This window comes from Bombyx mori, chromosome 26, assembly GCF_030269925.1.
Source record: "Bombyx mori chromosome 26, ASM3026992v2".
Classification (NCBI taxonomy): Eukaryota; Metazoa; Arthropoda; class Insecta; order Lepidoptera; family Bombycidae; genus Bombyx; species Bombyx mori.
The window spans coordinates 2,900,759-2,926,299 of record NC_085132.1 but is presented as its reverse complement, the minus strand read 5'-3'; the positions used below and the strand labels follow the sequence as shown (position 1 = coordinate 2,926,299).

The 25,541-nt window shown below is 37.7% G+C and overlaps 1 protein-coding gene across 4 annotated transcripts in view; it reads right to left on the bottom strand.

Annotated features, from left to right (window-relative positions):
- The window catches only part of LOC101737038 (mushroom body large-type Kenyon cell-specific protein 1), a 204,171-nt gene that overhangs the window by 47,073 nt on the left and 131,557 nt on the right, over window positions 1–25,541 (bottom strand). For 3 of the 4 annotated variants that reach the window (XM_021352441.3, XM_038020568.2, XM_012696242.4), the window contains one exon: window positions 466–854. In XM_021352441.3, the coding sequence (XP_021208116.1) occupies window positions 466–854 (389 nt within the window). Of the gene's footprint in view, window positions 1–465; window positions 855–21,661; window positions 21,779–25,541 lie in introns of those variants that run through there. The other variant, XM_012696241.4, reaches the window with a different exon arrangement.

Sequence of the window (25,541 nt, the reverse complement as noted above, 5' to 3'; positions counted from 1 at the left end):
TGTGTTACTTATAATATTTTGTATTCAAGTTTAACAATATTTGCTATGTGTAGGTATGTATATTACTATAATTCTCATGTTGTATTTGTTATTTTAGCTGTTCTACACACACTCATCACTTTTAATTATTATTCTCATAATCCTCTCGCAGGTCTGCTGGAACGGATTTCTTAAAGAAATAAGCAGTGCCTTTGTACGTAGTTTTCCTATTACTCTGTACTATGTCTTCTTTTTTGTGTGTACATATCGAGTCTCTATATCGGGCAAGGATTAATAAGGCACGTGTTCAGTTAAGTGACTAACCTATATTGGGATTATAATCTAACGTGCTATCGACAGCCCGACAATCCCGAGACTGACGTAGCATCATTACAATATAATTACCGCTAACACATGCATATAATTATTAGTTGCTATGGGGACATTTGTGGTCCCTACATACGTAAATAAATAAATATTACTCACGGTAGCGCCGACGGGTTGAGCAGCTTCAGCTGTAGCCCTGGGCTCACCATCTACGCAGAAGTAGCACTTGTCTGGCGGCTTCCAATCCGCTGGTTCCTCTAGGACTTCCACTTTCGGCTGCGTCGCCGGCCTCTTGATCAGACTCTCCAGGATCGTCTCCGGCCGTGACGTCTTCGACTCTTGGCCGTTTCCATCGCTCTCGACCCTGGGCCTCTCGTCTTCTGGCGCGTTGATTTCCTCGATGGTTTTGATCTTGAGCGCCGGGGGCGGGTCGGTGGATGGCATCGAATCGTCTGAATCGTCCTGTTCGTTTCGCTTTGGTATTAACGCGTCCTGATATAGTTTCCATTTTCTTCTACCCATCAACTCTTCCGCCACCCGTTCTAGACCTGGAATCAATAAAACAATTAAACTGGTTTGGTTTTTTTTTTTTTATCTATTTGTTAACTGGTGGTAGGACCTCTTGTGAGTCCGCACGGATAGGTACCACCACCCTGCCTACTTCTGCCGTGAAGCAGTAATGCGTTTCGGTTTGAAGGGTGGGGCAGCCGTTGTAACTATACTGAGACCTCAGAACTTTATCTCAAGGTGGGTGGCGCATTTACGATGTAGATGTCTATGGGCTCCAGTAGCCACTTGGCACCGGGTGGGCTGTGGGCTCGTCCACCCATCTAAGCAATAAAAAAAAAAAATTGTGATATTCTTTATTTATTTTTCTAATTAAATTTTATTCGTTACTAGCGACCCGCCCTCGCTTCGCTTCGGAAACCGTAATTTATTATTGATTTCTCCACTATTTAATGGATGTTATTATACATATAAACCTTCCTCTTCAATCACTCTATCTATTAAAAAAAACCGCATCAAAATCCGTTGCGTAGTTTTAAAGATTTAAGCACACATAGGGATATAGGGACAGAGAAAGCGACTTTGTTTTATACTATGTAGTGACTTTGTTATCTCGTGAGATTGTGTTAGTCTGAATTTTGCGTTTGTTTTCATTGAAATTATTCAAATTGTCATGTGTGTAAATGGAGCGGGATTTATCAAGTACTAGAGGTCCCGCAGTAGTCGAAATTCGACTATAATTAATTGGAATTGTAAGTTTGTACACTATTATGATTGTATTTAATACTTTTATAATCACAAATTTCGCCAAGACTACGCTATAAAAAATATTAACAAAGACAAACAATATTTAATCTATTCTCAATTTGACAACAGACGTCAAGAACAAAAGTTTGACAATAAATAGTATGCATGCGTGTGTGCGTCAAATACATGGTATGTAGTGTGTGTAATGTTTTCTTTATTGATTTAATGTACCTTTTATGCATTATTTTAAAAAAATACTAGCATTGTGCACTTCTTCTCTATATTCTCTGTAAGTGTGGAAAATTTCATACTCCTCCGTCCGCGCAATTTTCGTAAAAAGGGATAGGTACAAAGTTTTTTCTTCACGTATTAATATATTAAGTATATCAATGCGTCCAGTTCACACCTTTCATCAGCTCAACACGTTTTCTTGCTGTTTTCATTAACATATATTTTCTCCAGTAACTATTGACGAGATTTAGTGTGGCCAATATCTTAGATCTAAATATAATAATAATAATAATAATAAAGCCTTTATTCAGACAAATACATATTTTTTTTACATATTCTATTATTATTTCTTTTTTTTTTACTATGTTTTAAGTTAGTAGTGGTATTAATATTAATTAAAAAAAAAATTATTTTTTTTGGAAACTTTTTTTTCTCTCTTTTACCTATGTTATTATTAGTTATTGTCTGTTTGTCTATTATAGACATATGCCTCCTCCAACTGCCTCCATAAGCTTCTATTTTCAGCTGTTCTGGTCCATGTGCTTCCCGCAACTGCCTTAATGTCGTCCACCCATCTCTTAAATGGTCTACCTCGGTTTCTTTTTCTGTCTCTCGGATACCAGTACATTATAGTTTTACACCATTTCTCCTGTCCTCTTATAGTATGCCCCGTCCACTTCCATTTAAGTTTCCTTATTGTAACTGAGACATCATTTAATTGAGTTTGTTTTTTAATTGTTGATGTTCTTATTTTGTCTGATAATCTTTTCCCCGTCATGCTCCGGGGTCCGGTTCCGGTTGCTTAATGGTGAACACGTATCGAGTGATTGTCTTATAAATTAATTAGATCTAAATAATGATTGATATCCGATTTCGTCCTTAACGAATAAAATTTGCATCCAATTTATTTCATTATAAGGTATTCATTATTGTCGATCAAAAATACATCGACCTAGACCTAGTTACATTATAACAGCGGCTATGACGCCGTCTAAGTTTATATCGTGCGCGGCGCAAAATATTTAACTTTACTAATATTTGTCTAATATCTAAACTGTTTATCAAACCTTTTGTATACTGATGAAGCCGCTTCCTTTGTTCCCAGCTTCAAGATTTGAAGGGAAAAAGAGGTACGATAGTGTAAAAGATGGATTATTAAAAACATGAAGCGGTAGGCAGCGGCTTTAGCGGTAGGCAGCGGCTTGGCTCTGCCCCTGGCATTGCTGAAGTCCATGGGCGACGGTAACCACTCACCATCAGGTGGGCCGTATGCTCGTCTGCCTACAAAGGCAATAAATAAATAAAAAAGAAATAAAAAAACATCCCACAGCCTGTTTCATCGTTGGCGAAAATTTGCAGTTAGTACCACTAATTTTTCAATTAAAAAAGTACGTGATCACTCTCACAAATTTTCATATTAACGATATTAAATTTACTATCGACGAAACGCGAGGAATCTATTAATATTATAAAGCTGAAGAGTTTGTTTGTTTGAACGCGCTAATCTCAGGAACTACTGGTCCGATTTGAAAAATTCATTCAGTGTTAGATAGCCCATTTATCGAGGAAGGCTATAGGCTATATAACATCACGCGAAGCACGAATACAAGCGGAGCACCAACAAAGAATGTTTCAAAATCGCTGTTTTTTTTTTCCCTTTTGAGAGCTTCCGCTGCGTGCGCTGCAGAAACGGTTAAAGTTTCGCTAAAATAATGTATGACGGAATTGTTCCCCGTTAAAAGATCTAAAAAAAGTCCGCGAAAGCATATATATGTTGAATATGTTGATATGGGCCCATCTGAAGTCCATGGGCGACGGTAACCATTCACCATCAGGTGGGCCGTATGCTCGTCTGCCTACAAGGGAAAAAAATGTACATTTGTAAATGTCGTTAGCGCGATTCAAGACAGTGTCGCGGTTTCTTCTATTTCACCAGTAAGGAGTGCAGATTACGAAGCTGTAACAGAGTGCAAAGAAACTCTGGCACGACCATATCAGGTATGTCCTTTAATACTATGACTTATGATAATTTCGTTTTAATTGGGTTCTTCTTCTCAGCCGTACACTCCTGGCGGAGTGGTCGTGGTTACGTACCTAAGTCTTAATGTTTGGTTGTGGCTTTTGAAAGACTTCTCCATCTTTCTCTATTTGTGGCGGTACGTGTACACTCAGTAAGGGAACACTTCGTAGATAACTTAACCAAGTCTGTCCACCTTGTGGATGATCGGCCGCGAGAGCGTTGACCGTCCACTCTTCCTCACTAAACGTTCCAATGAGCTTTCATTACGAATGAAATTAATTGGGTTAGGATGTTTTTAAAAAATGTTAATCGATCAGGGATCGAATCAAGTGACTGTAGGTACGATTATCCAACAAATCACACAGACTTTCCAAGCTTAGGCGAAATCTCGTTACATAAGTTTATGGTTAATAATATTAAAGTCATCTTTCAACACTTTTCGTTACCGGAATTTTCTAGAAAAAAAATAAACTAATCGATCGAATGAAGTTTGTTTGTATCCGAAATGTGACTGATCGTACGGACGTGGGTACCACGCTTAAATTATAAGTTTGTCGAGTCCTGGCCTACGATAATCGCACAGCAGTGCATTCTTGCCTTAATTACGATAAGCACACGGTTTACAATTACGAAAAGTCAAATTTGATGAACGGATCGAGTCGTACAATTTTCCGCCACCTGTACTCTTAGTTAACTGAAGCGAGTCCCCGACATGCTAATAACACAATTAATGACGGTGCCGACGAACTCGTGGCGTGGCGGAATGAAAAAAACTAATTACATACAGCAAGTGACTTCTGAGCGGACCGCGGACTGAGTTCAATAAAACAATTCGTGCCTTAAACGAAGCAAGAATCAACTACGTCCAAACTAATTAATATCTAGAATGAGAAAACTAAACCCGCAAAATTATAATTTGCGTAATCACTGGTGGTAGGACCTCTCGTGAGTCCGCACGGAATACCACCCCGCCTATTTCCGCCGTGAAGCAGTAATGCGTTTCGGTTCGAAGGGTGGGGTAGCCGTTGTAACTATACTGAGACTTTAGAACTTATATCTCGAGGTGGGTGGCGCATTTACGTTGTAGATGTCTATGGGCTCCAGTAACCACTTAACACCAGGTGGGCTGTGAGCTCGTCTATCCAGCTAAGCAATAAAAAAAAAAGAGAAACAATAAAATCTCACCGCGAAATTACGCGTTATTTCTCAATTGCATGCACTTGAGTACGATTGAAGCTTTAACAAAAGGCAATCCAAAAAAATGGCGGAACAAACACAGTGACGTCACAGAATGGCTGATAAAATAAACAAAGGATGATGCCCGCGTGTGCCGACTACTGATTGGCTAAAACAGCGATTAGACTGGTCTATTCCAAGGTCAATGTGAGTCAACTTGCATTTGTGTATGCATGTTTGGTGTTGGGAACACAGCACGAGATGAAGCGGACGCGAGTTGTCATTCACTGAATGTTTTCGCTCGGGTGTCATTTGTTCGTGCACTATAATGACGCTTGTCACGTCATTTCGAATCCGATCCACTAACGGTGCTTTTAGGCACCTCAAGCACCGGTCACCATTTTTGCGACGAAGGGTTCGGCGAGTAAACTAACCCATAGACGCAGCACACTGAGTTTCTCGCCGGATCTTTTCAGTAGGTCGCGTTCCCGATCCGGTGGTAAATTCTGCGAAACACTGCTCTTGCTAGGGCCAGTGTTAGCAACGCCTCCTGATTTGAGCCCCGAGGGCTCACATATACATTAGGGTTATGCTGACATAGCCTCTCAAGGCTATCCAGCTTAGGTAGAAAAAAAAATTAATGAAGAAATTTCACAATTTTCCATCATCCTATGTCATCAATCTAAATGATTCATTTAGAATTAACTGAAGTGGACTATCATAATTCTAGTCATCGGTTTACAATAACAAAAACCTTTATCACCTACTGTGGAATTGTGCTATGAATTGCCCTCTGTAGAGATTTCTCGGGGTATCAAGCAAGCTTCACTAACACATGATAATATTATTCGCATTGTAGGAATCAGTCGATGAAGGTCTCACTTATCGCCACTTAGTACGTTGGTTTTACATTTCATCAACAACAAGAGAGCATATGAATAAAAACAAAACATATTAAGCATACGAATAAAAATAAAACCGGCAAAATTATAATTTGCGTAATTACTGGTGGTAGGACCTCTTCTGAGTCCGCGCGGGTAGGTACCACCACCCCGCCTATTTCTGCCGTAAAGTAGTAGTACGGTTTGAAAGGTGAGGCAGCCGTTGTAACTATACTTGAGACCTTAGAACTTATATCTCAAGGTGGGTGGCGCATTTACGTCGCAGATGTCTATGAGCTCCAGTAACCACTTAACACCAGGCGGGCAGTGAGCTCGTCCACCTATCTAAGCAATAAAAATATTATATATTTAACATACTACTTGACCCGGCAGACTTCGTGTTGCCTCAATCGATAAATAAAAGACCTAAACTTTTGTATAAAATAAACTTAAAACAAACAAAAGGAATCCGTCCGACGGGGACACATCAAAGGAAAAACAAAATTGTTATTTTTATTTAATTCCGAGCATTTTTATATTTATCTACCTTTTGAACCTTCTCTGGACAAATAATTCAAGACCACAATTAGCCAAATTAGTCCAGCCGTTCTCGAGTTTTAGCGAGACTAATGAACAGCAATTCATTTTTATATGTATAGATTAAATTTACTATGATATAAATCGCTTTGTTCTTCTGACAAACACCACACGAAATTGAATCAACGCGGAAACGTCAAATGTCCTTGTTTGGAACATCTCGAATATGCGCACGGAATAACAGAGATTACTGTTTTATTATCGTTATAACATAAAAACGTTTTGCCTTTATTTTTTGATGTACCTGATCAAAAAAAGAAGACAACGGTTCGAGAATTTGTGGTAATTTTGCACCTCTGTTTTATTGTATTCGCAATTACCTACTGTGAGCTTCGTTCTAACATTTTCCTGATGCAAAACCGTGCATGCATTGGTTCACTACATTCCCGCGAGGACAGAGATTGGTAACCTAATTGTAACTTCCCGTGGACGGGTATTTGCTAACACTAGACCTAGCAAGAGCAATTTTTGCAGAATCTACCGCCGTAGATCCGGCGAGAAATTTCAACTTATGTACTAAAATTATTGCTTAAATTGTATGATTTTATCCTCTCTTCCGTCTTATTGTCACACCACTTCTAACTTACTCACGTTACTAGCAGCGCTTGGAAGAAGAAACAAAGGTCACATGCAAAAGAAGCCAAGCGTCCAAAGATAAGGAACTCTTACACTACACTAAGAACTCCGAGTCATTAGAATTCCACAGAAGAGACAAGTTTGTGTCCAGGTTCAATAAAACGAATTCAAATGACGATAAAATCCAAGTAATCACACACAGAAAAAAAACATTATGGATCTAGAATACAGAATCCGTGTGATCTGATAGCTAAGACAATACACGGCGGTTGAACGGACCTCTAAACAGTATGGCCTTTTCCCATGACAAAGGTGTACTTTTTTTTTTTTGCTTAGATGGGTGGACGAGCTCACAGCCCACCTGGTGTTAAGTGGTTACTGGTGCCCATGGGCATCTACAACGTAAATGCGCCATCCACCTTGAGACATAAGTTCTAAGGTCTCAGGTATAGTTACAACGGCTGCCCCACCCTTCAAACCGAAACGCATTACTGCTTCCCGGCAGAAATAGGCGAGGTGATGGTACCTATCCGTGCGGACTCACAAGAGGTCCTACCACTAGTAACAATACTACTACTATTACTGTACTATTGATACAACGCACTTTTGTATCGATTGCGATTGGCTTGCTAGTCTTAGCGCTTCCCGTGCCAAGTCCGGCTCGGTTCTCATTTGGAGGCCGTAGGTTCGTCAAACACGTTCATCGTTCCCGGTCTGGCTGGTTATCTTTGTCTCATACGTGTTTCCGGCGCCCATAACGCGGGATAAAGGCCTAGCTTGCGACATTTGAATTTGGTACGTTTATTTTTCTTTGGAGATGTATGGAAATGGTAGTGCAAGGCAGAGGGGGAAGAGGTCGACCGAAGAAGACATGGATGGAGCGTGTGAATGACGATATGAGAGAGAGAGAGGAGTGAGTGTTGAGATGACGGCTGATAGAAGAGAATGGAAGAGAAAAATTAGCTGTGCCGACCACACCTAGTGGGATAAGGTGGAGAAAAAGAAGAAGAAGACGTTCATTTTTCTTTATATGACTAGCTGAACCGGCAGGCTTCGTAGTGCCTCAATCGATAAATAAAAGACCTAAACTTTTGTATAAAATAAACATAAAACAAACAAAAGGAATCCGTCCGACGGTTGACACATCAAAGGAAAAACGAAATTGTTATTTTTATTTACTTCCGAGCATTTTCATATTTATTTACCTTTTAAAACTTTTCCGGACTTCCACAAATAATTGAAGACCAAAATTAGTCAAATCGGTCCAGCCGTTCTCGAGTTTTAACGAGACTAACGAACAGCAATTCATTTTTATATATTAGGCCAAATCAAAACAGTTGCATTTTGTTTTTTCCTACCTATTTTCTGGTAGCCTATGAGGCTATTCCAGCTACGTTCGGAAGGGTAGGTGAACACACGGGCTCAACTTGAGGGAATTTGCTAACGTTAGCTGTAGCAAGAGCGGTGCTTCGCGGAACTTATTTATTGAGAGGATTCAGCCAGAAACTCAATGGGTTGTGTATATGGGAAAACAGTGTTCGTCAATCGATTCTTTTTAATAGCAATAAGTTAAGGGTTGCGCTGTTTTAGTCCATCACTGGTGGTAGGACCTTTTGTGAGTCCGCACGGGTAGGTACCACCACCCCGCCTATTTCTGCCGTGAAGCAGTAATGCATTTCGGTTTGAAGGGTGGGATAGCCGTTGTAACTATACTGAGACCTTAGAACTTATATCTCAAGATGGGTGGCGCATTTACATTGTAGATGTCTATGGGCTCCAGTAACCACTTAACACCAGGTGGGCTGTGAACTTGTCCACCCATCTAAGCAATAAAAAAAAACTTCTAAATGTAAATGGCATTGTTGAATATTTTACATTTTTAAATTTCGCTAACACGAAACGCCATTCATCACTTTGCTTAGTTTATTATGAAGAGGAATTGTTTAGATTTACTGATATTTTCATCAGCTGCGTCGTGGTATGATGTCTATTCTATAGGATAACAAGACCAAGGTAATGCACTAGTTGAGCGTTGATTTTATCGATATTTTTTAAATGCAATGTTTTTATAATGAACAGATGAGCATACGGTCCACGTGTCGCTAAGTAGCCGACGCTTAGGTTACCTCTACTGCTAACTTACATCAATTATGCCACCTACCACGTTTTTAGGCTCGAAAATATTACTAGAACTTATTTAGTTAGTTCTCAATTCAGAGCGATTTTTATAGTATCCTTACAAAAATGTAACATATTCATCAATTAATAATAAATAGTACTAAATACGTTCGTAACTCAAAGCGCGATAAAAAAAAAGAATCCGCGCGCCATTATTTAAAATAGTTTCCGTTAAGTGCCCGTAAATTCGAACACTAATAATTGGATATGTCAATCTCATTAAAATTCACAACTTATGTTTTTTTTTTATTCGTTTTAAATTAACATTATCTTTTAATAAACACGCAGGTAGGTATGCTAATTACGTTAAAATAATTTCAATACGCAGTATACGTACCATAGTAATCAAATTTAAATATTAAAATTATTCATAGCGAATTAAGTTTGATAAACGCTGTTAACATTAAAAATGTGAATTAATGAAACATAACAATGAATTGACTTGCTAAAAAAAACCTATAAAAATTACCATGAAACGTTGTTTATAGTTTATCTTCCCATCGTGGCTCATGCAACCGCGACCATAGCAAAAACGAATTGATCATAATCAACTACAAAAAAAAACATAAAATTAAGTGCCGCCATTTTCTCCAAGTGCGTAACACGCGTATGACATAAGGTCACTCGCCTCGACAATCGAACGTTATTTGAATTTAGAATTAGAATAAGATGGCAAAAAATTGACCATTAGAGAGCAAAAGAGACGGAATACGAAAACAGGTCGCGATTGGTCGACGGTTTTTATGCTTTAGTTCCCCCTAATCTTAGTTTCGAGCATCTGCCTCGTTGTTATTTATACGAAAAAGAACTTTAAACTGCGGCACTAAGAACTAATTTGCCATTATTTATGTAATTTAAAATATTTTTTCTCGACCATCTAGCGGTCGTTGCACGCGAATTGTTGTTTTTTTTTTTAAAGAGCATCTCGTACATAAACGTATTCCTTAGAAGGCTGTTTGATTAAGTACTAGTGTTTGAGTTTTTTTTTTTTTTTTTGTTAACGTTGGCAATGGTTGACAGTTTTGAGGCTTGAATAAATTTTAATAACAGCTTTAAAAAGAGTAATAGTATATTCATTTATGGTTGTATTCACGTTTTTACTCAAAGCGTAAATTGATCATATTTTATAGCTTAATGTACAGTTTTATTGGCGCTCCTTCGTGTTTTTTTTTAAATTTATTTAATTAGGCAAATAAATATCTACATTTTACCTTTAGTGATGAATTGCTTCATTTACTTTTGACATGTTTATACGTAATGCGTGTCTACTGTAGTTCTTACCTGTTGTTTCCGTGACTTTGTGTGAGTCACATATAACATTTTTACGTATTTCTCGAAGACTACTCTCATATCCGAATAATTTTCAATATGAGTAATTTTTCTTGAATTTAAGTTTCCATTATCACTACATAATTTGCAATTTTGTTTGCTGTTGAGAGCTAATAAGAGTAGTTCTTTGCAGAATCTATTAAAATTGTGAGAATTTAGTGAGCCTTAAGCGGACTTTTTGAAAAAAGAATATAATGCCCAAAAAGACAACAATCACATCCCGTAGTGCTACCAGATAAAGATTTTGACGTAACGATATTTATTCCGATACGATATTAAATATCGATACGATATTTTATCCGAACGATACGATAAAATTGCACGACGCTGATCGTTGCCTAAGCCTGCGTCTACAATAACAGCGCGTTACAAAAGCCAAGGAGGAGGTATAGCGATCAATAACCGATCGATAGTTCATCAGTAGGCAGAACACGTGTGTGTGCCCACCCCGGAACGATGTAGCGTGAAGACAGATTAAATACCGAAAAACCATTGATGCGTAACCCGAAAACGAACAAAAAGGTCGTATGTATACCTTTTTTCATTAACGAAACTGTACCTTTCCATCAATGATATTAAAGGTTCTTTTCCTTTGCGTATTAAAGAACGTATTATGTTAATAAAATTTGCAACGATCAGAACTGTTTGTTTCTGTGTAATGAAAAGGTATATACAAGTAATTATAATTACGTTCATAATAAATAACTAGTCAGGTCATAAGTATTGTCACACAGTAAAAACTTTTCTTTTAAAATGCTGGCCACAAAAAAGTTTATTGGATTCGAATTTCGAATTGTTCATGAAAATAAAAATGTATAATTTTAGAATTTTACTCATTTTTTAAATATGGAGTGGACGCTTAAAGAAGACCGTGTTGCAGTTATTGCGTTGCATCGTTGCGGTTACGCGCCAATGCAAATTTTTAACATACTGAAAAATTTGAATATAATCAAAAGATTCGTTTATCGTACCATCAAACGATACAATGAAGACTCTAGTATAGATGACAGGTCAAGAAGTGGTCGCCCTCGGTCTGTTAGGACTCCAGCAGTGACAAAAGCTGTGAATGCGCGAAGTCAAAGAAATCCCAAACGTAAGCAGAAACTGTTGGCCCTTCAGATGGGGTTAAGCAGAACCACGGTGAAAAGGGTGTTAAATGAAGACTCAGGGCTTCGGGCATATCGAAGAAAAACAGGACATCGTTTGAATGCTCGTCTAATGGACCTGAGACTGAAGAGATGCCGCGCTTTGTTGAAGCGGTACGCGGGAAAAAAATATCGGGAAATTCTTTTTTCGGATGAAAAAATTTTTACCGTAGAAGAGAGCTACAACAAAGAAAATGATAAGGTGTACGCACACAGTAGTGAAGAAGCGAGCAACCGTATTCCGCGTGTCCAACGAGTTCATTTTCCATCCTCGCTCATGGTATGGTTGGGAGTTTCTTATTGGGGCTTAACAGAGGTACATTTTTGTAAGAAAGGTGTAAAAACGAATGCAGTTGTGTATCAAAATACAGTCCTGACGAACCTTGTGGAACTTGTTTCTCATACCATGTTCAATAACAGGCACTGGGTATTCCAACAAGATTCGGCGCCAGCTCATAGACCGAAGAGCACACAAGACTGGCTGGCGGCGCATGAAATTGACTTCATCCGGCACGAAGACTGGTCCTCCTCCAGTCCAGATTTGAATCCGTTAGATTACAAGATATGGCAACACTTGGAGGAAAAGGCGTGCTCAAAGCCTCATCCCAATTTGGAGTTACTCAAGACATCCTTGATTAAGGCAGCCGCCGATATTGACATGGACCTCGTTCGTGCTGCGATAGACGACTGGCCGCGCAGATTGAAGGCCTGTATTCAAAATCACTGAGGTCATTTTAAATGAACTTTAGTGTCATAAGAATCTATGTTTTGTTAAGTTCATTTTGGTATATGAATGGTTACATAATGAATAAACTTGTTTCAACTATTTGACATTAAACATGTGACAGAATTTATGACCTGACTAGGTATTTGTGGGTGTGTTAAAAACGATTGAATGACTTGCTTTTGTTTTTATTAAAGCGTTACGCACATAAACAAATAAAGGCGTCGATTTGTTGTTAAGAAATAACTGTTTTTTTTTCAAAGTGAAATATTTAGGGCTGCTCTATATATATTGTTATGTAGCCTACATCAAGATAGTGTGATTATTTGAGTCTATAAGCGTGAGTGCCGCTACCCCCTTTGAGACATGAGGTCGATGTCTCAATTGTGTTATATAACGGCTCTCTCGCTAATGTGTGACTGCATCGCAGCAGAATTAGGCAAAAAAATTAGGTAAAATTTGCAAGCTTTCTCAATAACCAGAATGTATTTTTTTATGGCTCACTAATCATCTTGAGTCACGTCCGCTGTGTCGTAAATATCCATATAAAACCCAGGTACTTTTACAAGTGTTATCTGTTACGCGAATATCAGCTAGTAGTGGGTGTGACTGTAATTTATCAACTGATACGGATTGATATTCCGTTGGCGAGTGGATTAGATAATCCGTGTAGGTATTAGGGGAACATTTTTACGTGAAAACATATTTTTGAAATTGGAATGTTATTTTTGAGCTTATGAAGATTGTGTTTTTTTTTCAATTTGACCCGAACAATAGGCTTAGGGGCATCAGACATTAATCCAAGTCTTATTAAATGATTTTTTTTGTACATATGATTTTGAGGGCTCGTGTGGTCCTGTCGACTTCATGTCTCAAGGTAACTACTTCAGATAGGAAGTGACATATAAGCTTTATGAATCAATTGGAACATTGACAGAATATTAAAGGTATGTAGTTTAATTACTAAAACAACAATTTCATCTTTATTTGTTGATCTGTCGATACAGATCAGGATGTTAAAGTGAAGTTATAAAATTGTTGTATCCTCATCGATCTTTCTCGTCTTGAAGTCTGTGAAAAAACGTTCAAAGATTCTGTTACATACAAACAAACATACGTACCGAGTTAATGAAAGCATTCTAAGCATTGATGCATCGCTGTCGTTCGATATGTATTTGAACGTTTTAATTATATCGAATTAAGTTTGACACATATAAATATCATCAACAATGTCAACTGTCACAAGAGGCACAGTATAATCTATGACATTGTCCACGAACCATCTATATTATATTCAAAGTATGAACATTTTCCAAAGGACTTTTTGGCGGGAACGCGAGGAGTGAAGTTGTGTGATTTGTTTTATTTTGTCTATTTAGTGTTTCTTCGGGTTTAAATGTGTAATAATGGTGGTTTATTAACTGTTTAATATCTGTGAAAGTGCACAAATGTTGGAAAATGAAACAAAGCCGCTGGACGTAACTTCTCGGGATCCTCCAAAAAGTCCACTGTAAAAATCTTAGTAAATGACCACTATTTTACTGAGATTATATTTCATCCCATATCATCTAATTTCATCCCAGTAGATTAATGTCTCAAATTAATCATCTTCATTTCATTTCACTCCATAATATCATTTTTCATAAAAATATGAATATAAATTAAAATAAGACATGACTTAAAGGTATTAGTTACCAGGTCATAAAATCCCTTAAAAAAAAACATTTTCCAAATAAGATACGACCTAAATGTCTCTGTTACCAGGTCATAAAAAAAACTATATTTTATAACAGATACACATTAAACATTAACTGAAAGGCTACGTTTGTAGGTATACCTCCGCAATGTTCGCATCGATCGATACTATATTATCGAACCCGCAATATTCTCAACGGTGGATCAGAAAAGCAAAAACAACAGAGCACGTTACGAATTAATGAACCGGAAACACGCATATATTACGCGAATGAATTATTCCGTTCGCTTTTTTTTTTCACTAATATCATTAAATCGTTTGAAAATTAAATACGCGGGAATAATAAATTCATAGCTTACGCAAACAATGATTATGTAAATCAAGATGCTTTTTTGTCATCTTTGTATTTATTTGGTATCATGAGTGATGTTCTTTTTTTTCTTTTTCTTAGATGGGTGGACGAGCTCACAGCCCACCCGGTGTTAAGTGGTTACTGGAGCCCATAGACATCTATAACGTAAATGCGCCACCCACCTTGAGATATAAGTTCTAAGATCTCAAGTATAGTTACAACGGCTACCGCACCCTTCAAACCGAAACGCATTACTGCTTCACGTCAGAAATATGCAGGGTGGTGGTACCTACCCGTGCGGATTCACAAGAGGTCCTACCACCAGTAATTACGCAAATTATAATTTTGCGGGTTTGATTTTTATTACACGATGTTATTCCTTCACTGTGGAAGTCAATAGTGAACATTTGTTGAGTACGTATTTCTGAAATATTACCGGAGTGAAAATTTCCAATTCATTTTGCAGTATTTATGAGCCTAATTAATCACTTCAGACAAAGTGCACCGGAATTTCATCAACAGACCTTATTAACCCAATGTGTTTCTCGCCAAATCTTCTCATACTCCTTTAGGCAGAGGGAACAAAAACAACTCATTCAATACTAAACATCTTAGTATGTGTATAAATCGAGACGAAAAAACATACGATGCATCGATATATCGGAGCATTAGGTAAATATCAGTTAGCAGTATCGATATATCCACGTATCGATATTTTTAGGACAACCCTGGTAATGACAACGGTAATGTGGCAAAAGCCTTCAAAGCCAAAAGCATTTAGGAATGTAAAACAAACATATAAAGGAACATTCATATTCAACACGAAACATTAAGTCACATTCAATTCCATATCACAGAAAATCAAAGCAACAAAATTAACACGTCAACGATATATGTGTTTTTTTATTTATCACGCAAAAGTGTCGTGGTATGCACGGCCACAAATCAAACTTTTTAACAATCAATGATCAATCATAACAGTAGATCTTTTTTCTATTCCAGTACCTCGAGGGGTTATACTAGATTGGCCAAACCAGTGGGTTCAAACAGGGATCAAACCTGGTGAAATTAATAACACTAGCCCTAGCAAGAGCAGTACTTCGAAGAATCTATTACCGGATCGGAATCGCGACCCACTGAGAAGATCCGACAGAAACTCTAAGGGTTAAATTAAAGTCCGTTGGTTACCGATCTATTGGAATAATTCGGATTAATTATTAACCAATAAATATAATGAGAATAATCTTCAACTTATTGCCAATATTCTGAATACCGGTGGTCATTTCGCAATAATGAAGTCTTTGAACTGTTTTAACTATTATTATGAGGGGACACAGCGTAATATAAAACAGAACGGTCATATGGATACAACATCGAATGTAGATGTCTCACACATATTTAGCTTCAGATTGGATTGTGGTGATAGCTGTGACGTCATACTCTTGCTTGCTCTGTTCAAAAACTACAGTGACATTAACAGTAAATCTTATCTTAAATATGTAATTTCAATCAACACATTTATCATTTACTAGTTGAGCCGGCAGAATTCGTAGTGCCTCAATCGATAAATAAAAGACTAAGCTTTTGTATAAAATAAACTTAAAACACACTAAAGGAATCCGTCGGACGGGGGCGACACATCAAAGGAAAAACAAAATTGTTAATATATTTTTATATAAATCCTAGCATTTTCATATTTATCTACCTTTTAAACCTTCTCTGGACTTCCACAACTAATTTAAGACCAAAATTAGCCATATCGGTCCAGCCGTTCTCGAGTTTTAGTGAGACTAACGAACAGCAATTCATTTATATATATAAGATAGTTCATGCACAGAAATGACATAATAAGTACTTGAAATCCGAATTGCAAGACTAATCATTTTTAATTAAGAAATCAGGTCATTTCATTGATTCATTCATGCGGTCGTGCGAGTGAGACGGGAATACATGTAAGTACGCAGATAAAGAAAGAGAAAGCTCAAGCTACTTCTAAACTAAAATGAATTTATGTAATCAACGTTTTTTTATTTGTGATGACATTGTAACTGACAATGTCGAATGCAGTCCCAAGTGGAAACTTGAGCGCTTCGACGAACACGAGAACTATGGGATAATTAATTTAATACGAATTGATAAAAAAAAAAAACGTTTTTAAACGAAGCGTAACACGACCTTTCGGTGACGTCAGAAACTATTTAAACTTCTTTTTTTTTATTGCCCTTATAGACTGTCGAGCATACGGCCCACCTGATGGTGAGTGGTTACCGTCGCCCATGGACTTCAGCAATGCCAGGGGCAGAGCCAAGCCGCTGCCTACCTTCAGTTCAGAAACTCAGAAACTATTTTGCTGGTGGTAGAACCTCTTTGAGTCTGCACGGGTATATTTTAGGAACAGATATGATTAGAAGGGTTATTTTGATAATATCCTGAAAAGCACCCCACGCTTTATTACAGTAAAATAATTTTTTCTTACACTATTTTTAATTCAAATTTATTAAAATTTATTTTCTATTTTTTAGTTGGATTTTCTATAAAAGCGTATTTTGTTAACTATTATTTTTTTATTTTTAGTTGATCGAAAAATTCACAGCAAAGACTTAATTTATCCAGACTTCGAAATAAAGGTCATTCTATCGCCCTGCAATAGCTGGGTAGCCTTTGAAAGGATTCCATTCAAACATTTCTAGGATCCATCCTTCAACTTCACAAGTACCACTGAATACAATTAAAATACTTGAAAACCATATTTAAATATATTTTATTGGCACCGATCGAAGAAGTTGACCGACTGCCGTCACATTCCACTGTGCCGACTTCATTATGGCCGGTGTCCGTTGACAGCGGCACTTCTTAAAGTATTCTCATTTGAAATGTTTCGGTATAAAGCTCTGACGATAGATTCTCTATTGTTCGTGCGGTAAAAACTGAGTACGATGCGGAGCTTGCGAATAGTTTATGCATTAGTTCGAAACTTTATTAATTTTATGTCCGATGCATTAGTTGGGCTACGCGATGTGTGTATTATCTGTGGTCTGCGGACACTGGACTACGAACATTTTTAGGTTGGTACACATATATGCTTGGGACTTTATAGATTATTGTTTTATATTTCTAAAAGAGTATTCGATTGTAATTTTCGTTAAGATTATTTTGAAATCGTGATTATTCTTCTTTTGAAAATGTTAGCTAAAGAAGGCTAAGTTAGGTAGCTAAGTTAGGTTTTTTTAATATTTATATTATCTATATTTCGACTCGTGTATAATCTATAGCTTGACACATTCTTTTCATAGCTATGACTTTTTGGCGGGAACGCGAGGAGTGAAGTTGTGTGATTTGTTTTATTTTGTCTATTTAGTGTTTCTTCGGGTTTAAATGTGTAATAATGGTGGTTTCTTAACAGCTTAATGTCTGCGAAAGTGCACAAATACTGCATATATTCGGTTCTGAGACTTTCACACGAAATACGCCAATTATTCGATAAATGAAATTCATACGAATCGATGCGTCGTAATACTGCATAGGTTAGAAAGCGGTAGTTGACCTCTTGATCTCAAAACTCATCATTTCTTGTCTATGGCCTTAACAATGATGGCGGAAAAATTGTTGTATCACATTTTCGGTTTTAATGTGGCACTTGTAAAAGGCAAGCCTTGCAGTTGACTGGCGTGGAGGAGAGAGTAAGCCTACTTTTATTTAAGTACCTATCTGCCAGTATTTTCAGGGAGATTTTATAGTTTTATCCTAATTGGTAGACAAGCTTACAGGGCTCGGCGTGACACAGTTTTTTTTTTCGCTAAGTATGTGGACGATCTCATGGTCCACCTGGTGTTAAGTGTTTACCAATAGACATCAACAACGTAAATGCTACACACCTTCAGATATAAGTTCCAAGTTTCAATTTTCAATAGGTGCCCTTCAAACCGAAACGCATTACTGCTTCACGGCAGAAATAGCCAGAGTGGTACTTACCCGTGCGGACTCAAGAGGTCCTACCAAAAGTATTTACGCAAAATAAAATTTTTGCGGGTTTTATTTTTATTACACAATGCTATTCCTTTACCGTGGAAGGCAATCGCGACAATTTTTAAGTACGTATTTCTTTTCTTCTTTTTCTCCACCTTATCCCACTAGGTGTGGTCGGCACAGCTATTTTTTCTCTTCCATTCTCTTCTATCAGCCGTCAGCTCAACACTCACTCCTCTCTCTCTCATATCGCCATTCACACAATCCATCCATGTCTTCTTCGGTCGACCTCTATCTTGCACTACCATTTCCATACATCTCCTAGTCACATGCATCTTCTCTCTAGGCATCACGTGTTCATACCACGCTAACCGTCCGCTTTAGACAGCGCAAGGTACTCACATCCTCCATTCCATAATAGTTCCGGATATATATCCGAGTCGGAGTCGATTTTCGCCCGGATAAAAACGCAGTTATCCACGTGCGAACATTAATTAATATTATTACTTTGATGACATCCGTGTGGGTTGAAATTTAGTCTTACAGTCCCACCACCTCCTTATATTTCAATAGTAATAAGTGTTAATGTTACAATGTTTACCACAATTATCACATTTCTGCGCGGCCCGGCAGAAGCTGGTTTTTACATTGGCCGATGACCGATATTGTTTGTTGTTGTCGCTCCTGCTGGTTTTTTCTTTTGAGACAAGAACGAATGTTATCCAGCCTTGAAAATTAAATAAATTTGACCATGATATCGATTCAGATTATAATCAAACGCAGTCACCGTGGCTTACTAGTCAAGTTACCACTAGGGCAATAAGGTGTTCAAATTATTATCAGACATTGAAATAAACGGATGGTTAATGTCAGAATACTTATTTGTCTCTGAGCTCTGTTTAATGCAACGTGGATCTGATTAAAAAACACACTCGACCCTAAAACATAGTCCTCAATTCGTTGGTCAAAACCTGACGTCCATAACTTGGTTTATGGACTATTGTTTCTGTAGTATTCCAAACCTTTCTATTCATTAACGAATTCGATCATCGAACACTGTCAATAGCAATGACAATAAAGAAACGCACATTCATATGCAATCCGTAAATATAGATACGAAACATTCAGAACCTTGTATTATGTATTAGTAAACCTAGCAACTATAATAAGTGCATACATGTTGTTGCTAGGATGTGTGTCAGGGTCACCGCGTCAAACGCCGCTAGATTTATATCTCGACACGTTATATGTCAATTTGACAGTGACATTAATGTATTTTCTGACGTTTTCGATGGTGGCTTCAGGCGAAATTTTAATATAAAAAATACAAAATTGCATTTTATTCGGTTTGGGTTAGTTGCCGCATACATAATTAAAATGAATTTTCTGGTTTTATGTCAATGCCAGGGGCAGAGTCAAGCTGCTGCCTAAAGCTGGAAGAAGGACATGGATACATCGGAAATAATATATAGATAATTAGCTGACCCGGCAGACTTCGTAGTGCCTCAATAAATAAATAAAGAAGAATCCCCACCGATAAAGAAAAGCATGGCTTTACGAACGGCATTTTACATAGAGCGCGAATAACCTTTTTTTTATTGCTTAGATGGGTGGACGAGCTCACAGCCCACCCAGTGTTAAGTAGTTACTGGAGCCCATAGACATCTACAATGTAAATGCGCCACCCGCCTTGAGATATAAGTTCTAAGATCTCAAGTATAGTTACAACGGCGGAGTATGTACCTACCCGCGCGGACTCACAAGAGGTCCTACCACCGGTAAGCTTTGACGAATTTGCTCGGGCACACGATATAGCCCTGTGTGCTTAGTGCGAATTTTTTAACTTCTCGATCGCGTAATTCGCGTAACTGGAATTAGTTGGAATTAGTGCCTACGTTTGCCGCTAGGGGCGCTGTTCCAACTGCATACAAATTCGAGTTAACTTTTACGCTATCGAGAACGTTAAAAAAACTCGCACTAGGTACTCTAGTCGTAACGTATCCGGGATAACTGCACGTACCCGATTACACATTAACTAACGAGTTACATTAGTAAAACTACAAAATTTTCCTGCAAATTTTCCTCGTCTTTCGATCGGTACTAACAGAAATTGTTCTAGTTAAACAGCCCGAATTGAAAATGTTTTGTTGTCGCTCCATTGCTGGCCGCAAACGGAGATACTGTGTCTATGCCAATAGTAATGGCGCATTCGTTAACGCATCGCGTGATCTGTGTGACTATGACACCGAAAATGAGTTCTTTAACATTATTCAGAACTACTTTTACGGTTTGTTATAGTTTTTTTTATGTCTTTAGATTATTTCTGACGTACCGAGTAGGTACATTAGAGTTTCCGAATTCGCTTACGACTGAGATTTGATATTGAATTTCGTAAAATTTGAATATTGTGCTAACTACCGTCTATATTGACCTATATTGAATGAATATACCATTAGGCGCTAAGTGGGTCTAAATTTTTCCTGCACCTAGAGAAACCAAACTGCATTTTTTTAAATGTTCTCTGTGACCTTTAGCAAAAAAGATAATAATACATTTTTACTAGCGTACTTCTTTTTTTGTTACCTATGCTGATAGCCTTGAGAGGCTATATTCAGCTTCGCCTTGACGTGTAGGTGAGCTCACGGGGCTCAAACCGGAGCGTTGCTAACACTGGCTCTAACAAGAGCAGTGCTTCGCAGAATCTATCGCCGGATCGGAAACGCGACCCACTGAGAAGATCCGGCGAGAAACTCAGCGGGCTGTGTTTATGGGTTAATTCACTCATCGAGCCCTTCGTCTCAAAAAAATATTATTACACTATTAAACTATCGCGTGTGTTTTAGAGTTGAAATTCAAAAGACTGTATGTGATAGATACGCACGATATGCAACTCTTTACTTAAGTACCTAGAGCTTAGAGTTCAAAATGTTAGTTTTATTCAAAGTTAATACTAATAAGAAAAAACTTTAAAAGAGATAGAGTGTTTTGAGCATGACCGAATCGTAATTGTTACATAGTCCACACGAAATCATTGCCGAAGACAATTTGGCGGGAAATAATTGGCGGGGAAAATTCGAACGCAAAAGGTCACGACCTATCGAACCAATACGCAAAACTCCCCATCCAGTTAACGAGATTGCTGTCACCAAAAAAAACACATTCACAAATTTTTAATCTTAATATTAAAGTTAAAAAAATATATATTTGTAACATATATGTAATATATTTACCGAAAACATTGAACACGTCATCACACACAAACACGAAACCCGAAGCGTTACCGCACACTACATCGCGTATAGAATCAAATTAATTCTAAACAACTAACTTAGCTTCGAGCAGCGCTACGCCCCATTTTGTCATACCAAAACCGACCAATGCCACAGCAAAATGACGGCCAAACTAATAGGAAGAACGTTTGAACTCTATCGCGATCTATTTAAAGTCTAACATGGCTTGTCACGTGTTGTGGGTGTGCGCGTGAGTTGTGAAGCGATATGAATGGGTACACACACACACACACATCGATGCGCGAATGTCACAAAATGCGACCCGTTTCTAGGTTAGGTTATGCGCGAGCGGCTGTGTGTGTGACCATAATTTTGTAGCGGACAAAGAAACTAATATTATTATCTACAATAATATATAAATCTAGTGTTTTTACGGATGTTCCGTTATAACTACTGAACCGTGCATCCGATTGACTTGAAACTTAGTATCCATGTAGGAAATACATGTACTTAATGGATAGGCTAGTATTTATATGAGTGTTGGACTCCCTACACAAGTTGCGGGGGCGTTACTGATGAGAATCTTTGTGGGGGTGAGAAATAATAATATTAATTTTGAATGCCTAGCGATGCGGACGGGTGCAGCTAATTTTAAATAAAAATGGACCCTTAGATTCTTAAATTAAATTAAACGTAAAATAAATAGTTAATTATAACAAAAAAAGAGCTTATTTTAGTATGTGATAGCCAAACACTAGAAAATCTATTATTAACTAAGAAAACCACATTGAATCTTTAGCTCTGACATGTTTGCTGAATACCTAAACATCTTAAATAAAATTTACAGCTTAAAGCTAACAAAGTCCTTGACTTTGCGTTCTGATGTTTAAAAATATACGTCTATTAATATCGCAATGAAATTAAATTGGGTCTGATTGGGTTTCGTTATAAGTTGAATCACTATTTTAAACGATTTCTATTTGATTTTTTTTATTCTGTATTAAAAAGCCACATTTACCGGAAACTTAGCTCATTGGTTTTCGATAATAAAAAAAAAACAATTAATTCCAATATTAAATTTAAAAAGAACATAATTTCAGATAATATTTTTAACACAAATAAAAAAAAACTATTGTCATATAATATATCATCATCATATATATATATCAGGCAGTTTTTTCTGTTGGCTTTAGAACACTAATACTGAAAGATAAATAATAAATGTAGAGGCTACTAACATTAACTTGAGTGATAAAGTGATAAAATATTTAACTGTATAATATTGATTTGAATCCATGAGAAATTACAGAGTAGTCGATACTAATTTTTTTATTGCTTATATGGGTGGACAAGCTCTACTCTTGAGCCAACTTGGAGTCAAATAGTGACAAGAGCCCATAGACATCAACTATCAACATTGTAAAACTTATCATACTAGATTTATTAAAATGATTATTTCGAGAAAAATTTTTAAATGACACAGAATCGTGGTCACAGCCGTTGACCTTGCAGAGTACCGCGCGGAGCCACGCTACGCTTGCAGACAGGGTTGTTGAAGACGAATTTAAAGCAGTGTGCTTAGTGCGAGTTTCTAACGTCATTTCGGATCCTCCCGATCCACTAACGGTGCTTTTAGGTACTTCACCGGTCACCGTTCTCGTCGAACCCGTCGCTTGCGACGAAGGGCTCGACGAGTAAATTAACCCTCAGACACAACCCACTGAGTTTCTCGCCGGATCTTCTCAGTGGGTCGCATTTCCGATCCGGTGGTAGATTCTGCGAAGCACGGCTCTTGCTAGGGTTCGTGTTAGCAACGTCGTCAGGTTTGAGCCCCGTGAGCTCACCTACTAGTTAGGGTTACGCTGGAATAGCCTCTCAAGGCTACCAGCTTAGATAGGGAAAAAAAAGCGAGTTTCTTAACGTTAACCCAATTTTGTATGCAATTGGAACAGCGCCCCTAGCGGCAAACGTACGAAAACGATCCCATTCCATACAAATTTGAGTTAACTTTTACGCTATCGAGAACGTTAAAAAACTCGCACTAAGCACACAGATTGCCGCATATGCTCGTCTCGTTAGCCGAGTGCTTGGTTTGCGATAGCCCTGGTGTCCACAGCGACCCAGGTCGGAGTTGGTATACGTTTACTTATTACTTTGTTGGCACCACACATCCGGTACCACAATTCAGGAATAACAACGTAAGTTTTTTTTTAATGCTTTGGTAGATGGACGAGCTCACGTCCCACTTGATCTTAAGTGGTTACCGGAGCCCATAGACATCTACAATGTGAATGCGCCACCCACCTTGAGACATGAGTTGTAAGGTCTCACTTTTAACAGTACAACGGCTACCCCGCCCTTCAAACCGAAACGCATTACTACTTCACGGCAGAAATAGGCAAGGTGGTGGTACCTACCCTTACGCACTCACAAGACGTCCTACCACCAATAAAAAACGCATGTGAGAACGCCTTAATAGAAAAGAAAACAGTTGTGCTGTGTACCCTTAAAATTTGGCTGGACAGAACTTCATTACGTGTGACGTCATTTGGGGCCAAAATGAACGAAGAGATACGTTTGATATCTATTGGGATCCAGTAATATAGTTTTAGTGTCTTGAAGAATGAGTGACTTAATGACAATTATGTATAACATTTTATGTATTTTATTACTTATTGAAATTTTTGTGGGAATGGAAACAAAAAAATTTAGTTAATTTAAAATGTTTTTCTTGTTAACGTTATTAAAATGCCGATATTTACTCTGAAAAAGAACTTCTATTAACGTTTAGAAGAAAACAGCGTTGTGTTTTTATTGAAGTCTATTTAAATGCGTACATATTAAGTGATATAACCATTAAAAACGGCACTGGTTTTTTATTTTATTTTTATTGCTTAGATCTGTGGACGAGCTCACAGCCCACCTAGTGTTAAGTGGTTACTGGAGCCCATAGACATCTACAACGTAAATGCGCCACACACCTTGAGATATAAGTTCTAAGGTCTCAGTATAGTTACAACGGCTGCCCCACCCTTGAAACCGAAACGCATTACTGCTTCACGGCAGAAATAAGCAGGGCGGTGGTACCTACCCGTGCGGACTCACAAGAGGTTTCTGTATAAAACTATGAAATAATTGACTGTAACAGAAAAACGTGTAAAAATTATTTTCGTGTGCCAACCCTAACCGAGACCTGTTGCAGTTAAGTAGTTACTGTATACGAAGTGGATTTAGTTATTAATGTTTTCATACTAAAAGATACTCGACTCTATCCGGCTGTTAAATTGCGGTGTTATTAGAATTAAAAAAAAACTGAATTTGAATACGTACGTTATAAATAAATATATAAATATTTACTAACAATCACGCCACGTTAACTGGTCCCGTGCTAAGTTCGTAAAGAACTTGTGTTACAGGTACCGGATAACGGAAAAATAAATGTAAGATTTTTATTATACACATACATATATTTAATATACATCCATAACACTGGAAAAGACATTTATATTTATCATACAAATATCTTCCCTTGGCGGGATTCGAACCAGCGACCCCCTTGTGTAGTGACCATGTCACTTACCACTACACCAGACGGCCGTTATAATATATCAAGTGAATTACGTCCGTGAAACTAGATAGCTCTGATGATGCGTAATAGCCGTCAGAATACGGATATGGGTTATGCGAAGGCCTCATCTAGTTCTCATCGAAGCAAATTAACCCTCAGACACTCTTGAGTTTCTTGCCGGATCTTTTTTATTTTATTGTTAAGATGGGTGGACGAGCTCACATCCCACCTGGTGTTTAGTGGTAACTGGAGCCATGCTCGTCTAATGGCAATAGGGCAATAAAAAAATCTAAGGGCAATAAAAAAAGAGTA